This window comes from Dromaius novaehollandiae, chromosome 3 (genome assembly GCF_036370855.1).
Source record: "Dromaius novaehollandiae isolate bDroNov1 chromosome 3, bDroNov1.hap1, whole genome shotgun sequence".
Classification (NCBI taxonomy): Eukaryota; Metazoa; Chordata; class Aves; order Casuariiformes; family Dromaiidae; genus Dromaius; species Dromaius novaehollandiae.
Genome location: NC_088100.1, coordinates 83,162,385 through 83,188,474, shown reverse-complemented (window position 1 = coordinate 83,188,474; position 26,090 = coordinate 83,162,385). Strand labels below are relative to the sequence as shown.

Genomic DNA, 26,090 nt, shown 5'->3' with positions numbered 1-26,090 from the left:
TTCACAAAAAGTTACTAAATATGGAAATGAACCAAAAAAGTAAGAATGAGATTGTACATGGAAGTTTTTTAGATCACTGGAAGGTATTAAATGGAGAAGTACTGTTGTCTAAAACAATGATTGCCAATCTTTTTGTAGCTGAATCTCACTTGAGAAAGTTACTGATTTTCCATGTCACTGGGTTCAGCTTTGGATATCGTCTCCACTTCTTCAGCATCAGAGCTGAGCTACTGGGTATAGATAAACACACTGGATTAAATTCATGACCAGCTCATAATCCTCTACTTCTGATTGCAAAATCACAGAACCGAGACACTGCTGCTGACTCCTCAGAAATCAGAACAGATTAATTTGCTTAGGAGCCATGCTTCAGCTCTAATATACTCAAGTCCCACCAGCAAGGTATGCCTCACCAATTCATAAGTACTGTTCCTGAATATCTGTTAAAGCAACCTGAGATTGTTTGTGTCATAACCTGAATCTCTGTGTATTTATGATAGACAGGTCCTTCTCTAAATTTTCTGTTGGATGTTGTTACTACTAACAAGAAGACTACAACAGAGACAGGAGGAAGAGAAGTGGATGGAATGATTAGAAGATAGGACCTGAGAGAACCCTGCCTTGCATGAAATTGAACAAGTCTGGGTTTCATTTTCTTCACATATATAGAAAGGTGTTGGTCAAAACTTATCCCTCTCAGCAGCTTACCATGCCTGCAGCTTACCGCCCTCTCTCTTCTTTTCCTTTGTGTCAGCAAGATTTAAAGAGAGGAGATTGTCTCACAAAGGGAGTGTCAAGACTATAGCTCCTAGAGGTTACTAAATGACTACGTAATCTAAGTAGCTATAAACAATTTCCAAGTTACCTTATTACAGCTGTTGGTAAGATTTAAAGTGTGATTTGCAATGCATGTCTCCAGTGTTCAGGGACTGGCACATTCAACAGTGATGAAAAGACTCCAGGAATGCTCAGCAGATGTCAGAAAAGGAATTCACTTACTTCTAAAAAAACAACATCAAACTTGTTCACGTCTAGCTAGAGCACCAAACAGTGCTATACAAATATCAAGATGGCTGGAAAATGGTCAATGACCACTGATTGAATAAAAGGTTGTAAAAGGTCAGATCAAATATCTATCCAATTTGCTGCCTTGATTCCAATGATGGCTAGTAGCAGATGTCTAGGGAAAACATTAAGAACAAGAAAAGCACAGAATGACACATACCCTTTGCATCCTTTTAATGTCTGACAGACTGCAGTTGTGAGACTTCCTGGGCTAGAGTTTAGGTCCATATTTTTGTGCTTGCTCACTTTTAATGGACTTCTCTGTCATTAATATGGCTCATCACTGATCTGTTTACAATCCTCTATGTCCATACCCAGAGCAAGCTGTGCATTCTTTTTTTATGTACTTATTTACTTAAAATTAAGAAAAGCAACCTAGCCTGTGTGTGTGGGGGGGTGTCTCTCTACATGAGAGAGGACTGCAGAGGGCCATAACCATAGGTGGCATCCTGTACCTGAACAGAATTACAACATGGCAGCTGACCCTTTCAGACAGCAGAGCAAAATGTGCCTACCTTTAATGTGTTGCATGAACCCATAAAAGACACTGGCATACACACAGCAAGAGCAAAGCACACACTCTTTTCTTTTCTTTTCTTTTCTTTTTTTTTTGACATACAGCTGTGTAATGAAATATATAGCACCCACTTCTTTCCGAAGTCTATGAGAAGCAAAGCCCATCAATGAAATTAAACAATAACAGACGATATTGGTAAAAGGAAATATATACCACACATCATATGTAATCAACCTCTAGAACTCAATAGATTTTCTTAAGGCCAAGAATGGGAATAAAAAAATGAGATGAGACATTTATATGAATAACAAGAATATTTGAACTTCTATTAGTTAGTGTAAAATAAGCTACATCAAGGCAAAAACCAATCACTAACTGCCTGCAGCTAGAAGCAACATTTCCCCTCTAGGCATGTTGACATATCATTTCTAATTATAAGGATTTTACACCTTCCTCTGACACATTTGGTACTGGTGGCTTTCAAGAAGCAGGATAATGGATCAGATGGATCTTTGGTTTAATTTGGTCCTTTTCTTCAAAGTCCCCCTTACTGATCAACAATGGTGGTCTTCTCTACATTCTGAACAAGACTGCCAAGTTATTATGTAGCTATTTATTTTTCAAATGGCTTTACAGAGCAGATGTTCTCCTGCGAACATTAGCGCTCTCTCTCTATGGAGGCTTCCTCTGCAAGGGAAACCCTCAATCGCACCCAGATACACTCGCACCTCAGATACCACTGACGTCCACAGCAAAACTCCCACTGAATTGACCAAGATGAGGATTTGACCCACTGACTGTGATACCCTGTTCAGCTTCTGCCCCACCGTGCAGCTAGCAAGTAGTCGACAGAGATGTTAGCATTCATCACGCTAATTTTCAGGCTGCCTGATGTGAGAAATCACAAGTATAATCCTTGAGCAGTTTTTTTCCTTCCTTTGTAGTAGCAACCATTGTAAATGTGTTACTATAAAGATGAACAAATGTGTAAAGGTTGGGAGTTCAGCTTAACATTTCAGAATTCAGAGGCTTATCTAAAGTTTATCTGAAATAGCCATATTTTAAAAGTGGACAAGAAGTCTTGTCAGAACTTCATTCAGAGGACTTTCAGGATTTCAGGATTTCCTGGTTTTTTTAGTTGGCCCAGAAACAATAAGATATATCAAACATATCAAAACATTCTTAAAGAGGAGGAAATACCATCACTGACTTTTAGTAGATAGGAGTGTGATGCTCAGGAAACTGAAATAAAATCTGTCTAGTATCACACAAAAGCCAGTTTCAGAATCAGATCCCAGATCTACTCACTACTTCCTGTAGTGAGAAAAACAGCTCCTCTCTAGGAATTTCAGGCCTTCTTTTTCCATGCCTATATCCCTCTGGAAACAAGAATTGAGGAGGCTGCAAAATCTTTAAATATATGTCTTGTTTTCAAAAGTAACAAAATATTCTTGAGCATCTTCAAGAGCCTGTAGTTAGAACTATGAACAGAGGTCAGAGAATGTTACTGTCTTTTTATGAACTGGTTTATTCACAGCAATACCTTTGGACCTTCCTTCTCTGTTTTCACAGAGGCCCTGTACTAGTGCTGCACCATTGTTTTTATGGTTTCACTGATTTCCAGCAGTTTTATTTCTCTAGGTGAAACACAACCTTTTGCAGGGTTTTGTTCTGTTGTCATGAAAGAATTCTTTTCTTTACTCTATCTGAATCATCATTAAGTGTTCATGCTCAAAACTATTACTCCTGGTGACACCTTCTTCTCACAGATCCATGCCACAGATTTAAATGGGACTTTTGGGAATAGGGGTAGCAAGATCCTGATCATTCTTGATTACCTGAATAACGTCAAACAGTTCTGTCCTTGCAGCAGAATAGTATAGAGCTACCGCTCAACAAAGCAGTTCAAAGGATCCATCAGAAGACTGTGGTGAAGAGTGTATGACTTTCTTGTGTAGTGTTCTGAATACTTGGGCTATGTCATCAGAACGACCTTTCATTTCCAGCTCTCACTAGATCCAAAGGCCAAAGAAAGTGAATTGCTGGGATATTTGTAAGAGAATATAGTTTGAGTTCATACCTCAAAAGTGGCATTTTGGTATGATGGACATTCTTATTCTTACTAATCCAATTCAAGCTCCCCTCCGTGGGAGCAGTTCTTATTCATGGCAAAAAAATTTCATGCAAAGAATTTTTTTCCTTGTATCTTATTCTGTTGAAATTGTCACTAAGCTCTCCTTCCTGAAATTTTTCATCTGAAAGGCAATCCTTGTTCACACAAACATATCCAGTGACTTAAATGGGACTCAGAGCAGAAACAGTTACAGAATAGGATTATATATTTGTTTAAACACATTGGCCAAGATCCAATACAGAGAATGTGTGTACAAGTCCAACAAAAAAGAAGGACCAAAATTTCTCAATTACAACATAAATAAAACTTTGGACAGTTTGTCAGATTAAGACTTCATGTGGAATGATGTCTTTTGTCAGCAGGACTAGGAAAGCTGCCCTTTACATCCTTAAAAAATATTAAGTGATTTGTAACCAAGCAATAGATTTGTTGGTTTGTGTGAAATGAAATAGTTTATAGCAAGGCAAGAGGCTTATTTAACTGAGGACTTTGGAGAAGGGGCTTTTTTTTTAAAAATGAAACATTTATAACTATAAAAAAGGTAAAGAGATTTTTTTTATAAAACCTTTTTACAGTTTATTTCCTATCATTAGTTTCTTAAAATGTTTTATATATATATATATATATATATATATATATAAAAATGAGGAGCTGACTAAATGAATCAGGACGTTAAATGATAGAATCCGTCCATGTAAACAAATAAATAATTATTTACAATCTTTGGCAAAACAAAGTGAAATTTCATTGATCTCACTCTTTCTCACACACACACACACACACACACACACACACACACTTGCAAGGAAAAAAAACGAAAAAAAGAAAACACATCATAAATAATTTACATAGAATAGGAAAATTATGATACAGTCTAAATATTAACACCTTCATCCCCACACTGATGCCTCTCTGAGAAAACAAAAAACCCTACACAGCCATTACAATCATTACATTTAATGAAGTCACCCTCCCTTCTTCTTTGGACTTGGGGATACAATTTGAAACACCAAAAGGAAGAAACTGAAACAAACTAAAAAACCTCATAAAGAGGATTTGGAAAAAAAAAAATCAAAAAAATCAAAAAGAGATTTGATAATATGATTATAAAATGTGCAATAAAGCCAGAAACTGGATTTCTTTCTAATGTATATAGCAACAAAAATCTATTTCAAGGGAGAAAAAGTTGATTTGACATTTAGCTCACTGTGCCCTACAAGAAGGCGAAGTTAGTGTATTCTGCCATTAATAAACCCATCTATGAATAAAATTACACCAGCAAGTGTTCTTTTTGTGAACAAAGCTCATACAACTTAAAGAAAACAAAAAATGTTAAACATGTTTATACTATTGTATATCTGAATAACTGTTGTATCTGTTTAGAATAAACACTGGTATCCCTTCAGCATTATTTTGAAAACTTCTATATACAGCAGACATAGGTAACAATACAAAATATTAAAATTAGGGTAACCGAATATATATTAAGGTTCCATTTATAAATTCCTTCTTATTATTCATTTAACTTTAAAGCATACATGAATATAACCCATGAAACTATGTGTTTATGTGTATGCCATGCTTTGACAATATCTACATACTGCAATATGCTTTTTGAAATAGCTTTAAAATATCTTTATTTGTAAGTGTATTACTAATGCATTATATGACATGCTTTAAAATAAATTATCAGGTAGCTCAATGTGATAATCATAATAAATATTAACAAAATATTTATAATTGGAACCTTAAATTCATATGTTACCAAATTAAGTAATAGTAGCGTTGCCACCTTTTCAAAAACCCAGATCAGGATTCAGGATGTCAAAGTGCTTTTTGCAGCAGAGGTGGTAAGTGGTTCAGGTTCATTTTGCTCCACATGGTCATGGAATATATTTTATTATGAGGGAATGCAAAACAAGATGGAAATGGAACAACTGGAAATCATTTTATGAAAGTCATCCTGACATGGTGATAGCCATGGATGTTTAACTTGATTACTCTTCCCTGTCACATGGGAGTTTCTAATTCAAGCCAAACAGAACTAAACTAAGTCTGTGATAATAGACAATGTTTTAGGTTGCAAATTTGACATTTGTACCAACTCTAATCTTAATGTTATTAAAACCATCCTCATCAGCTGAAGGACATCTTTTTTGATCAAGAAATCTTCCTAATTGACCTTCACTTTATTCTACAAAGGCTTTTTCTTTGTTAGTATAGATACCGTTGGTGCAGCCCTCTGTTATTTTGTTGAAATTAGAGGCTTTGTGTTACTGAAGTTCAGCTCTGATCAGAGCAAGGAAGTGTCAACCATACACCTAAAGAGTTATTCAAACACTTTTTCCTCACTTAAAGACAATGAATAATAATCATTATCCCCTTTTCTTCTCCATATATATAAATACATTTAGAAATTACATTTTTATATGTAAACGTTATTCCTTAAAAGACAAATAAACAAACATGTCTTGCTAAGTTTTCACTCTACGAAAGTGTTCTAATGTATCAATCTGCTTTTTGCTTCAGTGGTGGCCTGGATGCTCACATTTCGGTTTCGTTAGTCCTGGCTGTGAGAAGGCACTTGGGTGGAGGGATGGCTGAGCCACTCCTGGCAGCAGGGAGGTACCTGGTCAGTGGAGCACGAGGACAGAGAAGGAGGTACACAAAAATAGAAACTGGGAGTACCAGGATGTACTGAGGTGTCTAGGTTGCACAGCATCTGCAGTACTTTGCTGGTAATGCAGCAACCATTGCTCAAGCATCTGAAAGACATGGGGGAAAAAAGACAATTGTTGTGGTTGCTTTATTTAATCTGGAATTCATTCAGACTGGAACACAACTCCATCATGATGCAGCAGAATGGATGTAGCACAATGCTTCCTGTTCTGCATTTTTCTACAAATATGATCACACTTATATAAAAAAAGATTTTATATAGATACACACACGCACACATATGTGTATCTCTCTCTCTGTATATATATATATATTTTTATGTGTGTGTGTGTGTGTGTAATCATATATAAGAAAACTTGGGAAGGTATTTGCTGTATTTCAAAACATTTTGGGGGAAGCATGATATACAGACATGCTCATTAAAAATATTTGCTCTCCCCTTTATGCCTTTCAAAAGAGGGGTGATCCAGAAGTCTCTATGTGCCTGCAGGACATACTGAAATAGCCTACAAAGGAAAGTAGATAAATATATAGAGATCTGAGTAAGATATACAGTTAGAATGCTATCTCATTTTTTGCAGGTGAGTACTATTAAACATCTGTGTTTTGTTATTCAAATTGAGATTACTATAGGGGCAAAAGGCATCCATGGTATTTTAACAAATCAAGGTTTACTATACGCTATATTACCAATTGTTTTCTGTAACTAAAAGATACTTTTCATTTGCATGTTTCGTGCCTGCTACATAGGTATCAAATATATCAGCATTTTCCAGACAACTAACCTCTGCATTCATATTTGAGGTCAGAGAAATAGACCATCTCTTGAGAGAAGACAAAAAGACCTAATCGTCCACCAGCAAAGGTTGTATCATAGATTGGTCCAGAATCCACCATGACTTGCTTCCCTTCATACACTAAAACTCTGTAAAGAAAAACAAACATATTATAAATTACAACAGGAGGATAATGGAGTTTGTCCAGTGCTAAGGACTGGTAAGAGTTTCCAAGAACTGATTCCAAATTTGTTTTTAATAAGGCACCAGATAACAACTACATTGTAAGGATCGCTCCTCAATTCTATTTCACGCCCACCTGGCTGGCAGCCATAACACATTAATCAGAAGCAGTAGAGCTGTTCCATAAGTAATTTTATGCACACCATCTGCAAAAAATTTCCCAATTCTTTATTTAGTAGAGTCATGTCTCCTGGAATGAACTATGTCATGTACTATCATTCATTGATAAGCCCACATCCCTGTGAACTCAGAGGTTAACACAAGATTTAGCCACATCACTTAACAATATCGTCTTTAGAGCTGCGTGAATCACTGATTTATCTATCTTTTGGTGCAAGGGCCAACATAAGAAATTAGAAGAACTATTCCTTTAGGGTAAAACAAAATATTTAATTGGAGACGTTGAATTTCAATTTCAAACATTTTAAGTGCCTAATGAAAGCTGGAAGGATCTGGACACAAACAACTAGACTCACAAATAAGAGAGAATTAACTCCTCCTTTTCCAATTTATGAGTGATTCAGGCACCCACCCAGGAGCTGAAAGACCTCTCAGTTTTCCCTCTCTACCAAATTAGTTCCAGTTCCTTGAAATTGGATTACACACTTCTCATGGGAGAGTAAGTCAAGCTTCTTAGGCTCTCAATCTCCTAAAATAGCCTTTGGGCCAAATGCGAAGTGACTCTATAGTGATTGAAGCACTCTCTGGAGGTGAGGACTACAGTCCTGTTCAAATTGGTATTTCATTAGCTATATGAAGTAAAATGGTTTCAAAAGAGGAACACACTCAAGCAGCTCCCTATAACTCAAAGGTTAGGGACAGATTTCAGCTTAGGCAAAAAGGCAATTCAAACCTGTGTCTCCCCCATATCTAGGTCATGCTCTAATTTGAGGTGTGCTTTGTTTCTTAAAAGAAGCCCAAAGCCCAGTATGAATCTGCCCCCTGAAAACAGTATTTAAGGGCTGGCAAAAAGAACGGCTGCTAAAACTCTGACAGTTTTTCATGTTCATGTCACTGGATTTAAACTGAATCCTCAAAATTGACAGCCCAAAACACATGGGAAGGGTGGTCAATAAACTATTCATCCCACCAAAAAAATTACGCAGCTCCAGTCATATTAATATTACATTCCTATTTCTGGATAAATAATATCTTCAATTATTTCACAAATATAGCTGTAAGTTTTTATTTATTTCCTATCAACATGTCCTATAGAATGAAGGAATTTAATACCCTAGACTAGGGCCCTAGAATTTTTCAGGATAGATTGACCTAATGGGATGCCAATTGCAATAACTTTTGTCTGATATTGACTAGATTCTTCAAAGGAAGATACAGGTAACAGTAACATTAATGAACAACGAACAATTTCAGTTTCATTTTAACCTGTATCAGTCAATACTTCATTCATACTTTGATGCATAAAGACTGACAGCATACGCAAAAATATTTTTTTCCTTTCCTTCCAAAAGCCAGATAATTTAGTTTATCCAATTTTGTCTATCCTTTGCTTTGCACAGCCAAATGAAACCAACCTGCTCATACTAAAGTACAAAATAACCAGACCTTAAGAGGTAAGGTCTCTGCTCCATTAAAAACATACTTTTCAGTTATAGTAGTTAGTGCAAGATAAAAACAACATGGACGGTTGATGCTCATTCTCTAGAGCATCAGATGAACAGCTGGGTCTAAGGAAAGTAATATGCCATAGCTCCTTTTTTTTGTACATTACAGATGTGCTTGTGGATACTTCTGAAGTATCTCATATAAGCCACCATTGGAGACAGGATGCTGAAGTAGACAGGCTGTTGGCCTGCTTCCCTGTGGCAATTCTGATGTTTTTAATTAATTTCATTCATTTAAATTCCAGAGGCTGGGAGGAATCTCATGCTCTAATCTTGCTTTGAGTTTTGCTTAGGAATTCTTGATCCTCTTACAGAAGAGCTATTGAGAAAGAATTTTTTTTTTTTTTAATTTTAGAATATTTAGTTGATGTAACTATTGAACCACCGAAACTAAATCAAATACATCTGAAAAAGAAAATAAAATATTTTTCTATTTTATTGTTCTAAAGATAACAAAATGTCCCCAAAAACAAAACAAGCAGTCATGAAAGGATCATCATCATCGGAACTAACAAACTAATAAAATAACTGTTAGAGCAACAGAGACAGAAGTTATGCTACCAACAAAGAGAGGCACAGAAACATTTCTTACTTTATTAATCCTGTTTTAGGCCGATGAATCAAATGCCACCTGTAAGCAGTATAATCTTTCCAGCCAATGTTCTTGGGATCATGCCACAAAGTACGCACCTACAGTAGGAATATGAATACCTTATTAGAAACAGACCATGCTACAGTAACTGCATATGCACTATAGTAACTGATATGTGGCCACAGGCTATTTGCTGCAGAGTGTGAAACTAAAAATAATTTGATGGTATCATCAGCACAGCTCTTACAATCTGTTCACTTCTAGTGAAAGCCATGAAAATTCCCGTCTTTAGTTAGCTATCAGTTATGAATTTGTAGTTTCATACTTGAAGTCACTGAAGACCATTACAGCATGTAGTCTGACTTCCTTTATGAAGTCCTGCCTGTTTGCACATACACACCCACACTGCCAGATTTGATGCTGCTTCTCTCATCTGTGTGAGTGGCTCGGCTGAAGGAAAGGGACGCCAACTTGCACAGATGTTATTGCCTGAAGCTTATTCTTTTAAAACTGGCACACTAACATTCTGTTAAGGCCTTGCTCCTGCAGTGAAATCTAAAGTGTGGAATTTCTATGCATATGTGAAGCCCCGCTAATGTGATTTCCAAAAGGCAAGTGCTTCTTCCAAGGCTGGGACCTACTTGGAACAGCTGCAAACTTTCCCTCTTTGTTTTCATTTCTTTCTTCTTTGGCTTTCATTGGTCACTGAACTCTAAACAAAGTATAATTCAAACAAGCTGGAATATTAAAGAAGCAAGTGTCTAAGTTCCAATACAGAGGTCACAAAGGATTTGCAGAGAGCAGAGATCTCTTCTTTTTTCTTTGGACCACACTACATCATCCCTATTATACATGTATTTTTTTCTATAGATAATTTTTTATACATTACATTTTCTTTGAAACAATAGAAATATTGACAATAATAATATGGCAGCTTAAGAAAAGCTGATAATTTGGTGTAAGTGAGGTATCGAAGAAAATTCATTTCCAGACGCCCCCCTTCTTTCTGAAGCATTAGGCACACATCATCATTAGACTGAAGTTTTAAATTTCTCACCTGTCCAGGGGTATTTCCTGTGTGCCAGAGAGCATTTCTTAAGTGTTCACCAGCACCAGTTGTTGAATTCACTACTTTGAGTGACACACCAGAATAGCCATATGCCCTGGTGGGTTTGTCCTCCCAGTAGGTCTGAGTCACCTGCTTCCACATCAGGACATAAAACCGACTGCTGGACTGATAGCCAAACACAAAGCCAGCATAGTCATCATCGCGGTCTGTGTTAACATAGAACGTGCCACTGAAGTCAACAGAGCTGAACTCATCATAGCCTGGGAGAGGACGAAAGACACAAACCATTCAGTCAGGGCGTCAGATCTGGCTGCTCGCGCCCAAAAGCCCCAGCTCTGATATTGAGTTTCTCCCGGAGTTGTATTCCACCTTTTTCAGTTTCCCTATCTGTAAGGGAGAGGTAATTATGATTGCCTACCTAACTCATGGAGGCTTCTAGAGAGAAATAAGTTGCCTATAAGGGGCATTGAAGGCAACAGGCACTATATTTATGTCAAGCTCTTGGACTGGATATTTTATGAGTTATAGCCAATGACAAGTTACAAGGGCAAACAAAGGTAAACAGTACTGAGGTATTCTTAATTTGGGCATATACACTGTCCCCACATTTCAGGCACAAGCTTGCAGCACCAAAAAGGTATGTTTATCCTTCCCCCTCTTTTTATTTTATTTTTTCTTTCTTTTTCTTTAATCCCTAGATCACTGGTTACTTCTTCAGAGATGCTGGCTGACATTTGATACTCACCCACAGCTATTCCAGGATCAGAGTTGGCAGTCTGCACCAGTTCCTTGCCTTGGTGGCGAATAACCCAGTTGGGATCAATCTGAGCTGTTCCCTTGGGGTCCAAGGGGACCATCTGGAACTTCCTGAAGTCAGTTTCACTGATGGCATTATTTTCAGGGCATACATCATAAATATCTGGGACATTGTCATTGTCGAAATCATCTTTGCAAATGTCACCTCTGCCGTCACCTATTAGCAATATGCATAAGCAAACACAGTAGTTAGCAATTTATCCATCCTTCCTAACAGCTCTCCAATTAAAGGAAGAAATTTGTGATGTATATGAGTATGTTATTTTCCTGTTTCTCAAAGAGGGCTCCAAATGATTCCACATAAAGCCTCATTCTCTGCAAATACATTTGAAAAGGTGCTTGTAAGACTGGAGGCCATTCTCTAACTCAGTCACTGACTTAGATCAGGGCCAAAATCAATTTTAATATTATCCTGCTGATAGGTTTATGACAGTGATCAATCTGGCCCATAGTCTATATACTGCTTTAGAATCAGGACTGGGGGAGTTGGAAGTTGCCAATGTCAGTGTAATTTACTAATGCGTGTACCACATTTTAAGCTTGATTTGTCCCAGATGTGGATACAAGGCCATGTTTAAATAGGTGCAGTGTCAGTGAAGTCAAGCAATACAATTTAAAATCTTAACCCTCCTGCCCATTACTAAATCCCTACATACTACTGAAGATATGCAACGTTAACACTTTTATCTCTGTGTCTCAAGATTCTTTCCAAAACATTCTATCTAGGGTGCTTCAGATCGCAGAAATATCACCTGTGCCAAAAGAAAGTAGGGACAGTATTACACTAAAATATGTATACATACCTAGTCATTCTTTTATTTGTTGTAGAGCAATCTGTCTTAGAAACAATATAGTGCTTCAGGAAGATGCAAGAAAAAAAGATAACTACCCCGCTGGACTAGACTTGGAGGTATGGAAATATTAAGTATTGTTATCTGAATGGCAAGAAGCCTTTTAGAGAACCTAAAAATACATATAGCTCGCAGTTGAGCTGCAGCTCAGTATTTTTACTATGCTCAATATTAAAAAAGAGACACTAAAAATTATCTCCCTTCTTAATTTACCCACTATATTGGTGGAAACCAGTAGATGCCTTTTGCCTGGAAGAGCAGATAGTGAAAGGAGATAACCCCCCTCCCCTCCTAAAGTCCCATGGCCAATGCCACTGTTATTCAGTGACACATAATGGTACAAACTCTTAAAATAATGACAAGACTTGGCTAGACAAGTACAGAAACAAATTAGCAAATGGCTCTGATTTTCACAACAGAAACCACTGGATCTTACCCTTACTAATGTAAAACTAGAATCACCAGCTAATTAGTTTCTATCCTTATGTAGATTAAAAAAAGCAGATGCTCAGCTAAGTGTTTGCAGCTACTCTAAGAACATGAGAATTAACGCAATGGGAAAGAGCAATGATCCAACTAGTCCATTATCAAGCTTCATGGACACAAAGCAAAGCTAAATTAATGTGTGTAAGCAGCACAGTATTACTCAAGTATGAAGCTTTCAGAGAGAAAGGAGAGAAGAATTTTAGGCAACCACCAAAAAAAAAAAAAAAAAAAAAAAAAGAAAAAAAGCAGTGAAAAAAAGCATCTAATGTCTCAAAGATTTTCTACAGTTGAGATAGGTGGTAAAATGGTTCCATCTTCCACTCTGGCAATTGTTCATGGAGAATTCCAAATCCTGACCAGCTGTGTGCTCCTGATCTTTTTTTTTTTTTTTAATCTTAGCACTTAAAGAGAAAAAAAACAGTGACTTTCCAGTTTTATTCCCTCTGCCAATATCAAAGAGGTAATTTTTAAGTCATAGGAGAATGTAATTATTCTCTGAAAGGCCTGCTGACATTCCATTTGGTACTGAGCTGCTGCTGACAACACTGATGCTGTTTCAAGAAAGTTAGAAAGCATTTGTTTACCCAGCCACGTCCAACAGCTCTCTCCAGGGCTTCGTTTTTAAATGCTCATATCTTCAAGAGCATGGGAGCGTCTTTTAGCTTTATCTCTTTTCCAAGCTTTGTGTTGGGCCTGCTACTGATGACAGTGATGAGCTGGCTAAACTATTTCAATTTACCCTTTTTGTGAATACTTACAGCATACATAAAGGTAGTCTCACTTGCAAATCCAGATGATGGCTGATTATAACAAACTACCCCATTTTGGGGCCACCCTTGTTTTAAGATATTCCTGAAATTAAGGGGCCATTCCAAAGACTGGTGAGTACAAAGATACTCCCATTATATCACCAGATTGAAAGGTAAAGTAATTCAAGTATTACTACTGACTACCAACCAGAAGCTTCCTACAGCAAACAGTTATTTTACCAGGAAATCAGTCAGGGCTCAGGATTTTGTCTTTCTAGATGTACATAGAACTATATTGTGTAAGAACTGAACTGTGCTTTCAATTTCACCAATACAATCTTGGAATGACCCCAGAAAGTTATATAACTCAAAATAGAAATTCCTCACATGTATTCATTGCAAAGGCCATTACTCATAGATATATCACAGTGGTTTTCAAATGATCATAAATGTTTTCTAAATTACATTTATTATTGTGAAACTATCACTGTTTCACCACAGAAATACTGCTGAACTTATTGGACCATTCGAGGGTGACCAGCAACACTTTAGGACAAGAACTGGAGAAAACAAAAAAAATTCATTAAAAAAAGATGTATACATCAAAACAGATTTAAAGCTACTTACCTGTAAAGCAAATTTTAGAAAAGCTGCTCATCAATATTTTTTATAAAAATACATAAAAGGCAATCATAATTTTAGATTTAAAAAAATGGAGAAATATTGTTTTTCAACACAGAGCAGAGCTGTACATCATCTTTTTTTCCATTTTAATTTTCAGAAAACACCTTGCTTTGAAAGCAAAGTAAATCAGCTTTAACTTAAGATATTTAAAATTTGAACTATAAAAAGAAGTATTTTCCTCAAATTTTTACATTTCAATTCAGAGTGAAAATTGGAAATATAAAACACTTTGTTTTTATTAATATTTTGAAAAGATGTTTTTCTGTAAGTAAGCTTTTACATGTTTGACCCTCTCTCATAAAGAGGTTTCGTAATGCTCTAATTCTGAGTCAAACTGGCCAGTGCAGGTCCATCAATGTCCATGATGTCTAGCATGTCAAAACCAGCTCAGTTTGATCTGAAGTCTTTCCCTTAAATACAAATATCCTGAGATCAGAATTGGATACTAAGAACTAAGTCGAGTTCATACTATATTGTTCTTACCATCAGAGTCCTCTTGCTCAGGGTTGTATCTGAGGCGACAATTGTCCCTGTCATCAGGGATACCATCATTGTCATCATCAGGATCGCAGGCATCCCCTTTACCATCCTTATCATGGTCAGCTTGGTTAGCATTAGGAATGTAAGGGCAGTTATCTTGGTTGTTCTGGTGACCATCTTCATCTATGTCCTCATTGTTGTCACACTGGTCACCAACAAGGTCATTATCTGCATCAGTCTACCAAAGGAGGAGGAAAAAGTGGGGTTTTTTGTTTTGTTTTTTTATTTCTAATAAAAGCAAAAGCGGCATAGGCTATTACTTTATTTGTCAGCATTTCTCTTCAAGGACTTCTCTGGGACAAGTGGTATTGTAGTGGCATCTGTCCTTAAAGCATTAGCATAATTTCAAACTACATAATTAGTATAGCCACTTACGCTGCTATCAGTGCATCAGACCTGGCTCCCAGGATATACCCAGGGCAGGTCCATGGTCATGATCTTCATTATCTCATTCTCTCATGATCTCTAGATCATGGGGATGTTGGAACCTGGACAGTGCACTTATGCAGAGGTGTCTGTATGCTTGACATTACTTACCTGCACATGGACTAACAAACTTAGGCTAAAGTACTAAACTCAGGCTCAGTACTAAATGCAGCCCTGAGAATATTTGGACTTGCCATGGGAGAAGAAAACATTCAAAGGGCTTGAGGGTACAAAAGAACTAAAAGTGTTGTCATTCTCCTTCCCTTTCATTTGATACAAACAGATCTGACAACCTGAGATGGGAGAATAAGCAATAAAGATCCACCTGTTCAGCCCTACAGCTAACAGGGACTGATAGCAATTCCTGTAATGTTAGAATTTGAAATGGACACAGGAGTATTCTTTTAATACATTAAAGACTGCAATTCTAATGTAATTACTTTATAAAACAGATCACTGTGTTGTAAAGTTCTCTCCTTGAATATAATTAATATTGCAGGCACAAAAAATGAGTGTGCATGACTGTATGCAGTTCAAATAGCCAAATATTCTCTCACATTAATTTATTATCTCAAAACAATTCAGTTCTGTGTAATTTGCGCAGCTCTCATATAAACCTTTTTGTCCCAGTAAGTTTTTTTTTAAATGGTATGAGAGACTGTTATTGACCTCAGTAATATTATTATGAGTCCTATAACGAAGCAAATTTCATTAACTCTGTATTACTATAAAACCCAGAGCATTCACCTGAACAAGAGACAGGAATAAAGTGTTGTAAAAGTATTCAAAAAACATGCTTTAATGTTTCTTCTTTTTACCCTTTTACTCGTCTGAACTGTTCTGTTTTCCTGGACAAACAGCTGAGCTTTCTATTGCTGTTTCCTTTCTTAGCCTTTTCCTTTTAGATAGGATCTCCTCAGAGGCAAGAAATGTCTTATATCACTCTATTTCCATATATATAACAACATATTTTCTGCTAAAAAGCCTACAATATAATACCAGTGTGATTCATGTATTTGTGTAGGTAAAACAAGGAATATTTTATTCCAGAGCCTCTCCAACACCAGTAGCTTTCTGTCTTTCATTTCCACCTGCCCCTCTGTCCCAGTACCCTTCGTGCTCCCCACAGGAAACAGCCTACTCCTACCTCCATCTTCCTCCAGCCTCTGATCACCGTCTCCCTTAGACTTCTGGGGGATAACACAATGTGTCAGGTTGTCAGGGACCACTGCTCCCAGTACTTTTAAATTGGTGCAGCATATTGTGGTATGGACCACATACGTGACGATACTAGCTGCATGTATGCAGTACAGTTCCTTCAGTCTATTTGTATCATGCAAGTGTAATGTAACAGAAATAGTAACAGCTTCAATTATTTCCTCAAATGTTTTCTTTTTCATCTCTGCCCTTGTTCCAACATTAGCATTAATGAAACTGTGCCTAACATTTACCTGGTCTGGATTATGCATTAATGGACAATTATCACACTGATCACCAACACCATCACCATCTGTATCACTCTGGTCTGTGTTGTAGACATAAGGACAGTTATCTCGTTCATTAAAAATGTCTGAGGGAAGAAAAAAGAAAAAAAAAAAAAACAAAGAAATTAGAATGATACAGCACCTAGCATGGAGAGCCGTATACAATAGGAGTCACCGCTACAGGAGCAAGGCTCTTAAGGGGTTCATAGGCCTTCTGATTGCTAAAATGGCACATTGAAATAGTGAAAAGACTAATATTAGAAAAAAATATGGTACCAATCCCACTTTTCTTGTTACAATAAATGCTTCTATTTTTCTTTTCCAAAGAGATTTTGCTAGCCTAATGGTTGATTAAGTCTGAAGAATTTAGCCCTTTTTTATACAGATTTTACATTTGTTAAAGTAATGAACAAACAGGTGGATTTTTTATTTTTGAATAATTTGATTTGTAATTTCTTTCCAGACATTCTGAGGAACCGTACAGAATAGACACCTATATCATGGAGGAATCTCTGAAGAGCCCTATATAGGAGCAACTGCATTAATGTTTAGCCACCTTAGCAATAACTGATTTTGTCTTACTAAACATGTGTATCACATTGTACAGCATACCAAATTTTCAAAAGAAATTGTTCTCCCTCAGGAAATATCATTATTCAACTGATAAACCCCTTCAAAATTACAGTATGTTGAAAAGAAGCAAAATCAAGACATGTTTGCATAGCTGTCTGGAAAGGACACAGGGGTCTTCTTCGATGTTATATGGTCTCTAGCTATTTGTAGTCTTTCAGAAAATAACACAAAATTACATTTTTCCTCTAATATATACATAGAGCTCTCATGAACACTGCTAAGAATCCAATGATTTGCAGGATGAGAAGATTTTAAAACATTCAGAAGTTCAATTCAGATAGGGATCCAAAGGTTTACAAGTTTATTAAAGAAAAACCAAGACCTAATCTCTTCCTCAACTTCTAGTACTTCTGGATTCTCATAAGTTTGAAATGCTGCAAGGATACAACTTTTGAAAAGCATTTCTGTGCTTCTCCCCTTCTTATTCTGATCAAAACTGGGACATATAGGCATGTATGGGTAAATGAAGTAAGTCCCTTTAATAATATTTGAAGACACAAAATGTCTAAGACAAAAAATGTCAACAAAAAGTGCTGTGCACTTTGCAGTGTTTCCATAGAAAAGTAGATTAATTTCACTAAAAACATACCATCTCCGTCAATGTCCACAGCACATGAGTCACCCTCCCCATTATTATCTGTGTCAATCTGAGCCAGGTTGTGCACATAGGGGCAATTATCACAGCGGTCACCAACTTCATCCTTGTCATAATCAAACTGACGAGGGTTGAACAGAAGAGGGCAATTGTCCTAGTGAGGAAAAAAAGATTGAAAAATATAAATTACAACTTGAATTGAGGGCATGAGAGGACACTATGAAGTAGTAACTTTTCTCTTCCTATTCATCCTGGACATAGATCAAACTGAAAATATATTATTTTTCCAATGGACAAGTATGTACCTACACTGGAGCTCTTGGTGGTAAGGGGATTGTTTCTGTGCAGCCTGCCTCACTGCCTCACTTTTTTTTTCCTATAAAGCATGCAAAATGTGTACCATATCTCACTAAGAGAGCAACAGGTGTGTTAAAATGGCTTTATACTCAGATATTTCAGCAGAATTGTATTCTACTGGTATATGGGATTTTTTTTTCAAAAATCAGAATGTGCTGCAAAAAATTAGGCCAACTTCACCAACTTTTTTTTTTTTTTTTTTGGAAACGAACCAGAATCAATATTCTGACTTTTTTGGAACAAGCTGGTATCAATGGTCTTACTTTCGATTTTTTCATTTCAAAAAAGGGCTCTTTTTCATGTATTTTGCCTTAGATTGCTATATGATAACAAAGTGCAAAGGATTTTTAAAGGCAAAGGTGAAATGAAATACTCTGACTGACCCAATATATTTTTCTTTTGACTATTCCTTTCAGGGGAATTGAAATGAAATTTTCAAAGTTCAGTCCATAATCTGAAAATCCACCACTAAATAAAATTCTTATTCTTCAAACATCCCCAAATTACACACTTTTTCACAGAGACAAGGAAGTACTCAGTGTGGAAAGCAAAGAAGAACCAAACCAAAGCAGTGGGAGCGGGGGCAGGAAGTGGGGGGAAATCAGGCATCATGATATCTGTAGGGAGATCATCTGTAGGGAGATCATCTGAAGAGATCTTTACACTACTTTTGCTTCCTCAGAAATATATTTTGTACACTCAAGGACAATATATAAAGGCAAGTCAAAATTTTGTAGTGCTCAAATCTGAACTGCTGGCTATGACTTTTCAAATATATACACTAAATTATATTATTTATCAAGTTCTTTTTTGACTTTTCAAGTATTCCAAACAAAGGCTACATGAATACAGTTAATCTCACCTAGTTTTGATCATCCTAAAGCATCTAGGCTCTTTCTAAAGAGAAAGAACAGGAAACTTTCAAAAAACAATTCACTTATCCTAAATATGTCTACAAAAGGCAGGCTGAATCCCACTCTGGAGGTGCTTCTGTCCTTTTCCTGATTATAAAGGGAGCCTAGAGAACAGGCTTAGACTAACTGCCTATCTTTTAGACTCTGCAGGTAAATGAATCTCAGTCTTGTGGGCAGACCTAAAGGAAAAATATGGAGCAGGCTAGTTATTTTCCTCCTGTCATTTCCACTTGATGTTGGCTGTGTTTATAGTTATTGTTAAATATATATACATAAAAAAATGTGTTCCCAACATACCTCAGATATAACTTCTACCTGCTTTTCAAACATAACGGAGGTATCATTCTCCCATTACAAAATATAAAATCCAGTATCACTTTCTATTAAACTGAAGTGCCCATTCCCATTTTCTTATGTACACCTGAACCCAGAGCTCACATAGAGCATGTAGCTCAGCTCAGGGTCCTCAGGTCTGATTTGCTCTGCTTAGTGCTATTCTCCTTTGACCTTCCCCAACACAGCCTTGCTCTGCACCAGACATCATTCAGTCAGTGCTGAACAATAATGCTTTTAAGGAAAACCATTACAAGAGACAAAAGACCTAAAGATTATGAAGACAAAGAAATGCATCTTACTTTGTCATCTTCAACACCATCATTGTCATCGTCCTCATCACAGGCATCTCCTTTGCCATCTTTATCAAAGTCTTCTTGGCCAGAGTTAGGCAGAAGGGGGCAGTTATCCTGTCCAAAAGAAATAATGAGTACATTACATTTACATTTTCTCAGTGACTTGCTTGGGCAGAAGAGCGGATATGGTACACCAGCGGCTACAAAATGAGAAAATAAACCACAAGTACTTTTCAAAGGTTCTATGTTTGTTTGTTGCCAAAGACATTAGTTCATTCACAACTCTCACATTATAAAGTGAAATGTAGCTGCAAGTCATTCCATTTCCCAACTCTTCTTCTGTTAAAGAGAAGTTTCTAGTAAATTTTAGATGAAAATATCTAGCAGAGAACATACACACCACACACACATGCACTCTTGTATCAACTTTTTACAGACAGCTCATGAAGACTTTACATTTAAAATGACCATGTTTGGGTGCCAGAAGAATAAAGATATATGCCAGGACATGATCTTCAGAAACAGTTGTTCACATGGAAAGTTATTGCAATGAAGCAGTACAGAGCAATATTGAACACTGTAAGCGAGAGTTTTGAGAAATATGCCTTTGTACTGTTCTAGAAGTACCTTGGCATTCTCAATACTACCACGGCTTTGAAAATAAAAACCAAACATATCTCTATTTTGTATCATAGGTTTGTAAAGAATTATTACTTTAAATTAGTAAGTCTTAGGTTAGATTGAAAAAAATTGAAATAATTGACCAAACTTTTAATATCTATTTTTCTTGACAACTTGGTTCTTCTACCACTGGCTAAGCGTTAGCACGTCTATAAAAATCGTGCTCTGTGTTATTCCCACTTTTTCATTGAGGCACAAACACATTGATAATCAGGTTTCTTTGGTTTACTCATTTACCAAGTTGTGTGTTAGTACACTAGTTCTTATGGAGAGGGGGGGAAAAAAATTTTCTTGTAAATGAAAGAAATTTACATTCAAATATATTGCTAAGATTTTTATCACTATTTACAATTAGTCAACTTATTCATATAGCTTTTATTATACAGTAAATTAATTTTCAGACTAACAGCTCCAAGAAAGAAGTTTTGGCTTGCTCTTTTTAATCTGAGAAAAACTCCTCCTTAAATAAAGTATTTTTGTCTATTAGATCAACATATACATTATAGAAACACATGAATCAACCTTTGGAAACAGCTTTTTGTGAATGGCTTCAGCATGTTGGGTTTTAAATGAAAATTCATCAGTTGTGTTACATCTTGAGTCAACATGTTGCAGATCCTGATGACAAGAACCAAAAAAGAATGTATGATCTGTGATTGCTGAATTGGCTGGAGCCACAATGAACATACATCAGTGAGGGTGAAGTTCAGCATTACAAGCTCACATTTCCACCAATGTCTGAAACTCCCTTCTGCTGATAAAGGCCAGATTCATGACTTCAAGTGGATAAAACCTGAGTGACATCCAACTCTCTCATTAAGCCAGCTGATCTTGTTGAAAGCTGATCTCAAACTTTCCTAGTCTTTGTGCAATTTGTCTCATTTTATTTACCACTATATTTTTAATTGTAAGTTATTGCACTAGAAGTTCACAATAGTTTTAGAAGTAAATGGCTTTAATACAGAGAGAGAGATACTAAAAGGCTGAAGAGGAAAAAAAAAAAACAAAACCAGAAAAATGCTCTCTCATGAGAGACTGTATTGCCCTTGCAGGTATAACTGATTCAGCTAAATTCTTAGGCCTATGCCCTAGGGAAAGCATGGAGGTAATTCAGTGATGTCAGTGGTAACACTGACAGGTATTTAAAACTGAGCACATGCTGTCCCTCCTCCTCAGGTAAAGCCCACTTCATCCTAGTTGCTTAATTTGCTGCTGCAAAGTTCATGCCCCTCTGTTCTGCTTGTCATTCAACTACCAATCACCAGTATGGTCATCACTCAGAAACAGGATGCAGGGAACTACCTGCCAGGCTATTTAGGCTATGTCTAAGCCTGTAGACCTCAAACAACTTTCAGTCTGGTTTTACACAGCAGCATAACTCCACCAGGATGTGACATCGAGGTGTGCTCATCTTTTCTCAGCAACTTAATTTCCACTGGAAGGAATACCAGGCCAATGAGCCAGAGGAGTTACAGTGTGCTTCACATGAACATAGGACGATCATCCTAGTGAACATATATGACAGGCGGCTACAGCTAAATCTTCAACCAACCATTTTTAGGCTCCCTGATGCTTATTTTCTCCTTCACATAGCCATCTTTCGTTTTTTCACTACAGTGGCTCAGCCTCAGCAGCAAGGGTGGAGAACAGTCTCATGCCAGGTTTAGAGCTAACATGACAGGCAGGTCATCCTCCTAGCAAGGCAAAGAGCTGCCATTCCACATTTCTGAATGGTAAGAGTGGGCTGAAACTCCATCCTTTCCCACTGAGCTCTTGCAATAAGGAGAACTCCTCTGTCTGTTACTCCTTCTACTCGTTCCTCTCTCAAATTCCTATTGCCAAAACATCATCTGTCTCTAAATCCAAGTTTCACAGCGGATGCACCCTGCTTAACTCTTTAAAAGGAAGAGGTTGTTCAAGAAGGGATTCACAGTTGTAGACCTTAAGTGGTTGTCAGTATCTTGTGACAAACCTTGAAGATAGGATTTCTCACTCACCTGCACCCAGAGATCCCTGTTTAGTTCTAGCTAGCCGTGTGTTCCACATGCGCACTTCAGGCAGCTCTTGCTCAGTGTACTGTTCAGAGGCATCCCAGCCTTCCCTATGCTGAACAGGAAGAAATCCAAAGCAGAAGACTCTGGATTTCGTCATGAGAATCCCCTATCCTTACTGGATCTAGAGTTAACTGGATACACATTTCACAGCATCTCACAGAAAAGGAGCATGCTATTACAGTCAAGGCTTAAATAAAAGCCACCACCAGAAAATTCAGTAATGACAGAGAGAAAATTCGGTTATGACACGGCTTTTTATCACCCTTTTTCTACTTACCTTCACACAATGGTATGTAGCATTAGCAGCACAGACCAAGTTGTTATTAGGCCAGCCATCCAAATCTGAATCTTCACCACAAATGTGTCCATCACCAGCATAACCTGTCCTGCATTCACATTTGTACATGGGATCACTGAAATGGCCCAGATAGATACATTCTGCAGACTTGTGGCAGCTGTGTGTCTTGTCCTTACATGGATTCTCAGGTTCACACACCTGTAAAATACAAATACAGAATGCTTATTAAAAGGTGATGATACTTGTATCCACCTCTGTATTCCTCAGCTTTTTCAAAACCAGGCCAGTTATCTAGATGCCTGAAGACAGCAACTATACTATGTGATTTCACTGTGGTTGGTAAGCTATATAGCTCTGTCAGTTTACAACTCCAGAAAACATGTATAATGAAAATAATTAAAGTAAACCACAAAAAATTGGACACTATTCAAAAAGCAATTAAAGTGATTAGTTTAATCTACTTTCTTTCAAATGTCATTAATCCCCACACAGTTTCTGTAACAGAACGTAGACCACACTCACAAATTTCTTTTAGTATTCTACCTGTCAGGGGGTAAGCACTACATTTTTCTTAAATCAAATAGACTTCCTAATGAATTTTCACATTCCACTCTGGTAAGTTTTTATTACCTCGTTCTTATCACTTTGCTTATTTTTATTGACAGTATCTGAAGAGTTTAAGTTAAGCATATGTTTTGCATTTGGACTTCACATGTTGAATCAATCTGTGGTTAGCTCAACAACAGAAAGAAGGCATCCCAGGACATCTGTTTCAACGTTTTGGTCTTAATTGTCTATCAAACTATAGTCTTCAGTATCACTTCCATTTCCTCCTATCCCTCCCCACACATAAGCATTGGCCCACTGAGATTTAGGGAGTGAGAATTTCAAACAAATGTCTGACGATGTCCACATTCAAAGCAGTATATTTCTGAAGATAACTATCCTGATTCTACAATTCCCAATTCCCTACATAGGCATTTAGACCTGAGGAAAAAGGAGTGGTTCAGCAGGGAAGTAAAACCTGCTCCTGGCATTTCATGCTCATTTTGTCCAGCTGTGCAGATGACAAAAGAAAATAAGACCTGTGAAAAAACACATATTCAATATTTTGTCAATTCAACCAAAAATGCCCTGGAGCTAATTAGCTATTGCAGGCTATCTTTGCTTGGCACTCAAGTTTATCACTTTTCCCATTCACAGATATTTTCAGCTGAGAATGCTTTGGTTTATAAACCATCAAATTCTCTTAAACATCACTTACTTGCTTCTCTGTCTTGGCAACTTCCAGTCCTACCCCATAGGGCTGACTTCCTTTATAGCGTGGAGGACATGGCAAGCAGTGGAAACCTGGATTTGTGTTCACACAGCGATGGACCTGATTCACCTTAAAGCAAACATCTGGTACAGCTATACACTGCAGGAAAAGAAAGAAAGAAAGAAGAACCCAGTTAGATGACTATAATTCCCGAACAATGAAAACTTCACAGTGATTTCCTGATGTTAATGGCAATGAGGTCTACCTCATCAAGATCCTCACAGACTGTGCCATTGCCAAGGTAGCCTGCTGGACATGGCCCACATGACCAAGATCCATCTGGGTAACTGTTGCAGTCTGCTCCAGGAAAGCAAGGATTTGACAAACACCCATCTGGCAAAAGACAAAAAAGTTTACATTGAGTTAGGAGCATAGAAGGCCTATAATACTACATTTAAGAAAGAGGTATTCTCTGTTCTTCAGCTTAGATCACACATGTTGGAACACACTTTGGAATTAGGGTTATGAAATCCATTTAATATAATATTAATTGAATGTGAAAATATTACAGATTAGTACATCAAGTTGGATACTGAGACATGTTTGAGAAAGGCATACATGTTCAGGTAAGCTCAATATCAAGAATATGTATAAAATCCCACTTATCTAAACAGTACCAAAAAAGTTAAAAGTGTTTTCCTGATACAAAAGTTTACTTAGCAGATTTCACAATGTCATTTCATGTGTTTTCCATTAAAGAAATAACAGCAATAATAGTTAGGCAGATTGTGAATAATGATTGACTAAATACCAACCAGCTGGGCAATCCTTCTTATTGCACATATCGTGTTGTTTGACATCTCCCACACATGGCTTTCCTCCATACTGTGGCTCTGGACTGTTACAGAGGCGAGACCTCTCACGAAGTCCTCCTCCACAGGTAACAGTGCAAGCAGACCATGGAGACCAAGGACCCCACTGACCGTTCACTGGAATACACAAAGCGGAGAAGTGCATCACAAGCCATATACTGAGGACACTTGTGCCAATGACAAAAATCCCTTCTTCACATGCCTGACTGAAGACAGTTTCTCACTGCACACAGAGGAAGAAAGATGCTGGCACAGCCTGATACTGAGATAACAATACTTCAGAAACAAACAAACACATAATAAATAACCAACTGCTTTATAGGCATTTTTGGCCAATAATTCAAAACAAAATGCAATGCCTATTGGCATCATGTATTTCCACTTAAACTGATTGGAACAAGTACAGTGGCTTCAAAGCTCCCTGCTAAGCTTCCATTTCATAGGGACAGTGGCACATGACTATAGGATTCAAAATTTTGCCTAGACAACCCTGAGCTCTATGGCTTTTTTTACAGCAACAGTGTGCTCAGGAAGGTACCTTGTTCACTAACTATTCATTTCATTCAGAAAGGACCGCTACTTGTATGTGGTGCTATTTCTTATTCCCTGTGAATGTACTAATTGAATGCAACTAGTCTGCTACTGTGAGAACTTAGACATAAGTCCATTGTTTTGTATGATATTTTTTCATTAGTGTGACCACTACACTTTGTTGTGACTATTGTTCTTGTATGGTAATCCATTCATTAGTATAGCTTCAATAGTACTGCTTGACTCAATTAGGTCACTTATTTTAATCATTCTTCTGAACATTTTATACTGATGCAACTCTACTGATTTTGTTGCCACTCCTGAATTTTCATGAAGTACAAACATTTTTTAACCAGATTCTGTGTTATTTTATAGTGTTGTAAAAAAAAAAAAAAAAAAAAAAAAAAAAAAAAAAGGTTCTTATGGTGACAAATCTTTGTCACCTCTGCTAACTTGATATGCACAGATTAAAAAATAGACAAAGTGAGTAAAGCTATTTAAATTTCAATTGGTTCAGAAGCTTGACATCAAT

The 26,090-nt window shown here is 37.0% G+C and overlaps 1 protein-coding gene across 2 annotated transcripts in view; it reads right to left on the bottom strand.

Annotated features, from left to right (window-relative positions):
- Window positions 1–3,903: 3,903 nt before the first annotated feature.
- THBS2 (thrombospondin 2) overlaps window positions 3,904–26,090 on the bottom strand; it is a 34,247-nt gene continuing 12,060 nt past the window's right edge. For both annotated transcript variants that reach the window (XM_064509302.1, XM_064509301.1), the window contains exons 10-22: window positions 24,971–25,144; window positions 24,421–24,548; window positions 24,162–24,314; window positions 22,877–23,095; window positions 19,871–19,978; window positions 17,959–18,118; window positions 16,704–16,822; window positions 14,770–15,004; window positions 11,446–11,673; window positions 10,689–10,960; window positions 9,632–9,729; window positions 7,181–7,320; window positions 3,904–6,481 (exon numbers count right to left, since the gene is read on the bottom strand). In XM_064509302.1, the coding sequence (XP_064365372.1) occupies window positions 6,474–6,481; window positions 7,181–7,320; window positions 9,632–9,729; window positions 10,689–10,960; window positions 11,446–11,673; window positions 14,770–15,004; window positions 16,704–16,822; window positions 17,959–18,118; window positions 19,871–19,978; window positions 22,877–23,095; window positions 24,162–24,314; window positions 24,421–24,548; window positions 24,971–25,144 (2,042 nt within the window). In that variant the 3' untranslated portion in view covers window positions 3,904–6,473. The remainder of the gene's footprint in view (window positions 6,482–7,180; window positions 7,321–9,631; window positions 9,730–10,688; window positions 10,961–11,445; window positions 11,674–14,769; window positions 15,005–16,703; window positions 16,823–17,958; window positions 18,119–19,870; window positions 19,979–22,876; window positions 23,096–24,161; window positions 24,315–24,420; window positions 24,549–24,970; window positions 25,145–26,090) is intronic.